The sequence below is a fragment of the Chanos chanos genome, chromosome 2 (genome assembly GCF_902362185.1).
Source record: "Chanos chanos chromosome 2, fChaCha1.1, whole genome shotgun sequence".
NCBI classification, from domain to species: domain Eukaryota; kingdom Metazoa; phylum Chordata; class Actinopteri; order Gonorynchiformes; family Chanidae; genus Chanos; species Chanos chanos.
In genome coordinates, this window is record NC_044496.1 from 21,940,678 (window position 1) to 21,950,580 (window position 9,903).

General features: G+C 39.0%; 1 protein-coding gene across 1 annotated transcript; it reads right to left on the reverse strand.

Moving 5' to 3' along the window:
- Positions 1-465: 465 nt before the first annotated feature.
- Positions 466-7,574, reverse strand: LOC115804661 (cadherin-1-like). Its single transcript, XM_030765169.1, has 13 exons — positions 7,517-7,574; positions 5,750-5,772; positions 5,479-5,619; positions 5,180-5,335; positions 4,480-4,624; positions 4,186-4,358; positions 3,975-4,103; positions 3,710-3,895; positions 2,623-2,867; positions 1,313-1,455; positions 986-1,210; positions 662-880; positions 466-512 (listed from the first exon to the last, which is right to left on the reverse strand). Exons 1-13 carry the CDS (start codon positions 7,572-7,574, stop codon positions 466-468), a joined length of 1,890 nt encoding a protein of 629 aa, XP_030621029.1.
- Positions 7,575-9,903: the final 2,329 nt, after the last annotated feature.

The following is a 9,903-nucleotide window of genomic DNA, read 5'->3' on the forward strand; positions in this document are numbered from 1 at the left end:
GATTCATGAATAACAGTATTATTCTTACCAGGAGAGAAGAGGCAGGACCATAAACAAACAGAGAATTTTAAAGATTGGTTTGATCTAGTGACAGATAGTGAAAAACAGAACTTAGTAAGGGAGTAGGGGAGAGTAGGAAGTTTAGGGAGAGAGAAAAATTCATGTGTAAAGACCCTGTAATCATATTATACAGAAGCGACTGGTGTGGGTGAAAGGGATGTTGATTTGATATTTGTCTTCAGGATCTTCAGCACTAGAGGAATCAACATTGTGAAAAATCAGATAATAAATAAGAACCAGGACATGGGGAAGTAATATTGCGTAAATTTAAATGCATTTGTTTGACAAATTTAGAATGGAAGAAATATATATGTATATATTTTAAAAATGATCACTGTAATGTAGTTAAAGGGAAACAATTAAGTATTTCTCACCTCGTAAGGGTTCCCATGATTTCCTTGACAGTTACACACTTTTCTGCCTCATAAACCTTAACAGCAGAAGAACTAGCACTGTGGGGCGGAACATAACATGGCAAGTTTTACCTGCACCCTACAAAAATAACCTTTCAAAGAAGATAACAATTTATACACTGCAACAAAAGCTGAGTGAATATTAATGTTTTTGCATTAAAAACCAAACAGGAAAACCAGTTCCTTACATAGTAGACCAAGGACAGCTCCCAAAATTCCTAGAATTGCTGGCAATCCAACACCTGCTGCTCGCCCCTCTGAGCACTCAACGTCGTTTCCTTGACAGTCACACACTCTGACTGTAACTGAACTGGCTTGAGATTCATGCTGATTATCAGAGACCTTTAGCACAACGTTGTAAGAATCCGCCTCCAGCTGTGTCTTAAGGGTCAGTATGATGCCAGTCTCTGAAAATAACATTGATAAAATTAGTCACACCCTGTATTAAATTGAGGAATACAGCACAACTGTTGTTCTCTCATTCGTTTTCCAAATGTCAGTTAGGTTCTTACTTGTGTCATTCATTCTGGCGGTCCAGTTGTTCCTGCTGTCTCCCTGGAGCTCCACATGGAAGGGAGCAGCAAACCCAGGCCCATCTTTATCTGTTACAGACAGCAGTATAGGGGCAGGATCCTTGTTACAGATTGAGAATGATCTTTCTACAATGGTGGGGGCATTATCATTCACGTCTTCCAAGGTTATTTCAAGGGTCCCTGTACCAGTGGCTGGAACATCCGCTGGGGAAAGAAGAAAAGATTATCTTGTATAAAACACTGATTTTACAAAAACACATGCGAGTTAGGAAAAAAAAAAAAAAGGTCTGATGCTAAATAAAATACCATCATCACTGGCGAGAATGGTAGCTGTGTATTTCCCATCCTTGGCAAAGAGAGACTCTCTGTCCATTGGGCTCTTCACCTTGATCAGTCCAGTGTCTTTATTGACAGTAAGCCAGCCAGCAGGATCATGGCCAGTCTTATAGCTGAGGTAAAGACAGATTGTAAAATTAGCATTTGTCTATGGTTAAACAAGTGACACCAAAAGGTTTTCATTAACTCCTTTTATTTAAGGCTTGTACTCTTTCTATACATTTAAGACATTACATTATTTGTTTCAAACTTGTAGGATAACATATTACAGTGATGACGTTCTTAGAGTGGTGAAGAAGACTAACATTAACCTGTGACAGTGTCAGAGAAAGAAAAGGTTGCGATTACGTAATGTCTGAAATAAAAGAAGTATTACATAATTAAAATGTAGATAGGTCAGGGTAGTGGGTGAAGGAAGGGTGTGTATGTGTAACACTCAAACAAAAAAACGCATATCTGGAACTTTTGTCCACAGTTTTTCATACTGATGATTTTGTCGCCAAATCTGGTGAGAGCGATTTTATTTATTAAAATCCAAAGAGAATTTTTTTTTCTTACTTTTCATTTCTTTGTGTATTTGGAGCCTATTTTTTTTACTTTGGAGGGGACTGTTTAGGGCTAAGTGACCATTTTTCTTTCTGTTGTAGTTAAAGGCCAATAGAAAGTTCATGTTGTCTAGACCTATTGCTGTTTTCTCCTTTGAATTGTGAGAAACTGAAATTGGATGGATTCAAGTACTAAGATTTGTGAAAGTGTTTCTGTGTGTGTGTGTGCGTGCACGGGTTTTGAATAGTGTGACAAAAGGACAGTTATCCTCTCAGATTATACTGACCGACTTACGAAACTTTAACGGCTTCATTTCTGCTCAGGGGTACAGTAAGATAAGATCTGGGTTTTTTGGGGAGTTGTTTTTTTTAACAATTCCAGATGGCTTATTCAATAACTGTGATTTTTTATAAAGTGGCCATTTGTACACTATTTTTTCTCCAGTATATTTTACAGCCCACCTTATTCTGCCCAAATTTATGAAAAACTTAGTAAAATAACTATGCAAAAAAGCTTACGCAATACAAGTGGGCAACTAATGTTGCAACCTTTTGAGATGAATTCTGCGGGGGAAAAGCCTGAATCTGAAAAAAGTCTGAGCACTTCTCACTTTAGCAAGATAAGAGAAACAAATGGGCAGCACAAAATAAGACATACCACAAAACCAACACAATATTCACTATTTTATCACACTATGATGGGAATGCATAAAAGAGTGGGTAAAGGGTACTTACGACACTTTCTGTTTCATGGCTGTGTCTATATCAGTGGCTGTATAAAGAGCCAAATCAGCGCCAACAGGCAGGTCTTCAGGTTTGGTAATGATCAACTTCACTGGTTTAAAGACTGGAGCCTCATTCACATCAGTCACATCCACAGTGACAGTGGCAGTGGAGGTGGCCAGAGGGGAAGCAAACGGAACATCATTTTCCACAATCACCAACAGTGTGTATTTGCTGTTTTTCTCAAAGTCAAGGGGCTAAATGGACAACAGGAAACAAGAAATAAAAATGAGTGAAATGCTCAGATCTTAGACAATTTAAACAGTACTCATTTGGCACTGATAAGTACAGTACCTTTTAGGGATGTACCCAAATCTGAATAAGTTAATCGGAAAAGTACAGTGAGACAAAAGCCTGGTGTGGCAGCTGATTTACCCCTGCAACCTGCAGTTTTTAGCTGTATGTGTTAATTTCCTCCATTTAAAAAAAAAATAGTCAAAAGTAATTTCATTTACTACACATTGTTGAAAAGTGATCGCTATATTCTGTAGTCACCCCCACAGAGTCAGTGCAAATTACTGTTGTAAAATAGTAATTCACATCTCCCTAGTGAACTGCAGTAACATTAAGAATCGCGAACACAGCATCATTGGAATTTAAGAGTATTCCCTTCAACTGAAGGATATTTTTCCATATATTTTACCTGTAAATAGTTTCTATTTCTAATACAAAACAGAATCTTTCGATTTATAAAACACTTTGACTTTCTGATTGTTCAATGTCCCCCAGTTAAAGGGTGATGGTGGTAGTGGGGTTCACACAGTTCATAAAACTTTTAGTTAAAAATAAAAATTAAAAAAAAAAGAGAGAGAGAAAAATGCAGAATGAGGACGTGGAAATATATTGCATAATTGATTATACGTGAAAATTATGATATTATGATGCTTTGAAGGCCCAAAATTGCATTTGCCCGATTTAGTGTGACCTCCGGCATAAACCATGCCCAGATCCGGTCTACTGTCCGAATACAGACACAGAGACAGATAATTTTGTTGGCTGAACAGATACAGATAATGATGTCTCTGTACATCTCTTGTACCTTAGCAGTGGTAATGATGCCCTCCATCTTATTTGGTCCTGTAGTAATGTTGAAGGCTCCATTAGTGTCACCACTAATAATTTTGTACTTGGTCCAGACGGCAGGTGTGTTTAGCTCATCCTCATCAGTGACTGGCATTTTCACAACCACATATCCCACTTCATTCTCTGGAACTGACACTGTGTACTAAAGAAAACAAGAGCATTCAGATCACTCAAATGAAAAACAGGGACATGAAAAACAACATTAAGCATCACTATCTTACCGATGTCTGTTCAAACTGAGGTGCGTTGTCATTGCTGTCTGTTACAGTAATCACAGCTTTCCCAAGGACTGCAGCACCATCTCCTTTCATATCTGCTACTTGAATTTCCAGTGTGTATTTGGGATATTTCTGAAAGTTAAATGGGAAAAAAGATTAAATAATTCTCCTCCTGTTTGTGACATTTCTACCCGTCACACACTTGAGTACTTACCTCTCTGTCCAGACCACTTAAACTCAGTCGAATACCTCCAGTCACAGGGTTGATGGCAAACATGTTGTCATTTGGCAGTTTAGGTTCCTGACTCACAATGGAGTATTTGAGATCAGAGTTGTCAGTTCCAGGCTGATCAGCATCAGTGGCTTCAACCTTCATGAACTCAGTACCTTTCAAGTAGAGAAGTGAAGATCATGATTTAATTAAGAATGATGCCGATAATGGTCACACACACACACACACACAAAGACACTGCTTGAAAAACCTAGAAACACCAGAATATGAACATACCTGGTTTTGCTGCCTCATCAATACTTCCAAGGAAGGGATTTTGTGTAAAGACAGGCTTATTGTCATTCACATCAATTACACTGATAATGATATCCATGGGGTCCTCAACTACCTGACCACCAGCTCCCTCAGCATGAGCTTGAAGCTAAAAAATAAATGAATTCAATAATGTTTATTGATTGCAATCCATGATCATGATACTGAATTTTACATTTTCACCGAAGCTATTACATCAGTGAGATTAATTAATATTATTCATTTATAAACCTTTTCACTTTTAATGCTCAGATGTTTGTTGAGACAAAGAAGTGAGGTTTACAGCCTTGCTAATTTAAAGGTAATATTGCAATGAAAAAACACCCACGATAGACAAACAACATGAGTCTCCTTCTCATATGAAATGAAGCAAAATCTGGTCTGATAAGGAAACTGGTAAGCAAGTTCTCACACTCAGTTTAACTTCAACATGAGAAAAAAGTTGCACTTCTATAGTGCTGTCACCATCAGTGTATCTAGAAAAGGCACATGTTTATTTGAGAAATTTCCACATGTGACCCTGCTAATGGTATTGAAGGTACAGATGTGAATGATATGAACTCAAAGTCAAACATGCCATGTCACACTTCCACCTGGTGTTTTGACAGAAAATATAGCAAACACAAAACACAAATGTTGTGCAGTAGAGAGAGAAAAATATTACCGTGTATTTATCTTGTCTCTCTCTGTCTAAGGGCTGAGTCACATAAAGCCAACCACTGTTTCTGTTAATAGTGAAAAGTCCCACAGGAGGCTGGTCTGCTCCTGGACCCGTGACGCTGTAGGTGACTGCGATTTCTTTAGCATTGCTGGACTTGATCTAATTAACACAGAAAATATAAGATGTTTAAATGTTTAGATATGTTTACATATGTTTAATGATTATATGTTTAATGAAGATATGTTTAAATGATGTAAAAAGCATCAGTTTATGTTTATAATATACCTTAAACTATCCCTTACCTTCGCCATCTCTTTGGGAAAAGGGCCTCTGTCATTCTCTGGGAAGTTGATAGGGGGAATGACCCAGTCCCTCTTTTTTCTTTTCAGACCCCCTGAGGACTTTGGAAACTCCAGAAGTAGTGGAGCCGGGGCAACCTTGGACTGTTCAAAAATGGAAATACTGACTTAACTTTGATATTGCTCCAAGTTCTAAACCTGATTACAGGTGACATCTTTCATTTCAAAATGATACAAGTATTCCACTGACTCTAAAAAAAATAAACATTCCTACCTGTGCATGAGCAGGGCTTGACTCTTTCAGTATATTCAAAATATGAAAAGAGAAAATGTGATAATAACGTCAATATAACAAACAAACAAAGGCACTGAGTGATGTAACAACACATTTTATTCGCTTCCACTAAGATGTCCTTAGCCTTGTTGTATTACTACTACAAGGCTTTTGTCCCCAAAAGTACTTCCTGTGCCTTTGTCATTTTACATCAGGCTTCCCTGGAAAAAGAAAAACACAGTTTACTGATGACAAAACTGACAAGCTGAGGTGAGCAATTGACACAGAATCCTCTCAGGCATTTAACAGGGACAGACCAGAGACTCCAGGCATTAAAACAGATTTAAGAGAAGAAAAGGTAACTGCTGGCATGAAACTAAACTGTGTAGCAAGAAAGAGAGTGAAAAAGCAGAAATAGTCTGTCAGCTGTAATTTCATTTGAACAAAAAAGGTTTCAAGCGTGGTATTTTAGCCAAGCAGTGAGAGAATATATCTATCTGCTAAACAAGGTATTTCAAGTTTCATCAGAGTGTGACAACCTTGTTTCCTCCTCCCTCTGGTTCTACCATTCAGCTTTCAGCATTCACAGTGTATTGATCACCGGCCTGATGGCCTTGGCATTTAATTGTTGTTTGCTAATGGTGTGGAGTTCAGTGGTGCTGACTGAATGAAATGTTGTAGCCGATTTGGCTTTTGTCTAGAAATCTTGCCTATGACTGGCCTTAGATCGTGTTGTCTAAGGGTATAGTTAAATTAGACATTACAGCACTACGAATAAATGTGTGACACATGCTCTTTAAGGATAGCTACCCTAATACTGAATGAACGTGAGATAACTGAAGAATTTTTACTTATAAGTAATAGTAAATTAGTCCATTTCTGCACTGCTTGCCTGATAGCTTAATATTTAATAAAATAACAAATGATGTGTCAGGAATACTCCAGGAAACAGGATGCATGTACTTAATGGATTGAGGCACAGGAGGGGATGCGGTCAGATTCATGTCTGGACCGTTAATACAAACCTCATGAGTGGAATGTCATGACTGACTGTTCTTCAGACAGTGATCATTTTCTGTATTAGGCACAATGAATATCAGGGTATGTATAGAGGGGAGTCTGGTCAATAGATGTAGCTTTTTTGAAGCTGAATGGGATAAATTTGCAGATTCCTGTTTAGAATCAGTTAAAAGGATAACTGTGACGTCAGGATACTCCATTCTTCTCTGCACTCAAACTCACTCTAAGCTTGACAAAAAGTTTATATTTTCTACCACCATGGAATGGACTGCAAACAACCTTAAATCTGCAGTCATCCATAACCCTGACTTTCAACGGGGTATTGCTGTTGTTTTCAAGTGTCATCTTGCAGTTTCCCTCTCAGTCTGTCTTTGATCTTTTCTATGTTTCCGTGCAAGTCTGACTGTGTTGCACAGGCATATTTCATCCTCTATTGAAAACAAAGTGCATGATTTAATCATGATTGTTATTTATTTATAACATAATCCGTTTTGTCTACATGTGATAGGCAGCCTCAGTAACAGGGCTATGGTTCTGTATCAGATGATCCTGCTGTGAAACAAGTTGTGAAATGAGAGAAATGTCTTTTGCACTTTAAATCTGACATTTGTTGAAGTAGTTGCGCACAGCTATGAACTTGAATGTAAACGTGATGACCTCGTCTCCTCCCACAACGACTCCAGACATTCAGTGATCTGCATCGCCGGCCTACTAATCATTGGCCTGTCATAACATCATCCCACTCACCTTTAATCACCTTGTTATCTCCGATTCCCCTCTCTTTAAAAACCCTTTGTTTCGGCATGTCCTCGTGAAGACTTCACTTTCTATGTGATTTCTGAGTGCTACATTTCTAAGCTAGATGAGTGAGTAGTCAAGGTGAGACGTGACAAATGCATGGACAATGGTTTTTGCATCAGCCATACATAGCATGGGCCCAAGTTTGGCGATGTTGCGGAGATGATAAAAGGCCGTTTTGGTTGTGTTCTTGATATGAGTGACAAGCGAGAGACTAGAGTCAAAAATCACACCAAGGTTTTTAGCTGTGGAACTTTGCGGGGGAATGAAGTTGTTAAGATTTAAGATGCTTGTGCGCAGGGGGACCAGTGACCAGCATTTCAGCCTTGCCTGCGTTAAGCATCAGGAAGTTCATGGACATCCAACTTTTAATAGCACAGAGACACGCCTCAAAGTTAGCCAATTCAGAGTGGTCATTGTGCTCGATTAGTAAAATGATTTAAGTATCATCAGCATGAAAGTGGAAGCTAATGTTATAGCTACAAATAATATCTCCCAGGGAGAGCATGTAAAGAACCGTAGAGGGCTAAGGACCGACCCCTGAGGGACACCTAGTTAAGCTTTAAAACTTTGAAATAGCTTTAGGTTTTCTGTAACCCTTACACAAAATTTGTTCTCTTCAGTTGTGTTGTTGACTTGTTTGAAACACTCACTCAAGTGCCTATCTAACACTCTAGTTCTTCAAAATTGATGGCTTCTGCTCCAAATACCCAAGACAGGTGGCAACGTTGCCTCCACAACTCAAACCTTAAATCTGAGCAAAATGGCGCCCTTGTGACGGGATATGAATTAACGCAAAGACTATATTGTGGCGATAAGAGCCATGTCTCCTTATAATAAAATATATTTTTTTAAAAAATGGCGTCTGCATACGGGTCATGATCATTGTCTATAAATACCGGCCCAGGAAACATTGCGCTCTCTCCCTCACTTCCTCTACCTGGTGTGTCGCACCTGTGCGCTCATGGTACACTTTGGGTGGCTGCGCTGTCCGGACGCGCTTAGTTGGTTGAGTGTTATAGAGAGAGCGGTTTCTTTTTCAAATTGCGGCCTTTTGAATTCTTCATTTTCCACCGGTAAGCCGTGATCATTTTCTGCTCACGAGTTTTATTGTGAATTTTTTATCGTGTTTAGCAGGTGACACGGCAGCGATGGGGCAAGTCTTTTTTTTTTTTTGTGAGTGCGGTCCTATAGTGACCGCTCATTTAGGAAGCGTAACCTTGGGTTACTACTGTGGTTTTCTTCCGGAAGGGTTTTTACCTTGGGATAGCTGTTCGGTTTTTCGTTTATTTAAATTTTGTTTTATTTTCTTTTTATTCTCCTATGGCGCCCGGGGAGCCTTATTACTGATGTGTTGAAATTGTATTTAATGTTATTATATTACGTAAATTCTACAAGTCGGAATACTGCGTGTATAATTTTGATCTTAAAATTGTTTGAAATTGTTTCTTTTGGAAGCAGGGGCTCAAAACGGACCTTGAAGAAAAGAGTTTTTTTTCTCTTCTTCTTTTCCTTTTTTTTTGGTTTTCGTTGTTTTGTCCTCTCTTCCCCATCTTCCTAACCCGAAAGAGACTTTGTTACCGCGCACCGACTAATGGAATATAACGCAGCTTGCGGTCTGGAATGTATTTCTTTAGATAAATAATGTTACGTCCTTGGACGTATTTTTTGTTAACGCTCGGGTATTCCCTCTGTCCCTATCTCTCCCTCTCGCTCCCCGCCCCATTTTTCTTCTCAGGTTTGCTGGCGGGTCACGATTGGCTGGGGAACATCCGAGGGAAGTTTAAAAGACGACGACTGCGCAGGACACATCGTTGCGCGGAACCTCCTGTTAAACTCCTGTTGCTGCGTCTCTAGTTTTTGAAACTCTTGTGACAATGATGTGGACCTCTGTCTCACTGTGGACACTGTGGACAGTTGGTGGTATGCTTAACTGTATATTTCCCATTCTGCACATATCTCTGTGATATGCATTTTAGTTATCTTTCATCAGTCTTCACCCAATAATTGGTCTAAGATGAAAACATGGTAATCCCCAAATTCACATCAGAGTTGTACAGGGAGGAGGCTCCATCTTTTTTTGGCTGTGGAGTTAGCAGTGTTCCACTGATCTTTAACTTTTTATATACACTACAATTATTAGACCAAGCAACGATCAGCACTCAGTTGTGAAGTAAAACATCAACTTTACCTTCAGAACGATGTGCTTCTTTAATGCTGGCAAATGCATAATCTGTGGATGGGTCTTGACGAGTCTCTGATATGACTATGGTGTCCAGGTTCTTGGGTGAAAATGAAAGTTAAATTTGAACCTCTGAGTGAAACCCTCAATGCCA

Coding starts and splice junctions, on each gene's coding strand:
- LOC115804661 (XM_030765169.1), bottom strand. CDS start 7,574: ATGCCGAAACAAAGGGTTTTTAAAGAGAGGGGAATCGGAGATAACAAG. Junction 4,625..5,179: donor AGAGACAAGATAAATACACG/GTAATATTTTTC, acceptor TTTATTTTTTAG/CTTCAAGCTCATGCTGAGGG. Junction 4,359..4,479: donor TGATGAGGCAGCAAAACCAG/GTATGTTCATAT, acceptor TCTACTTGAAAG/GTACTGAGTTCATGAAGGTT.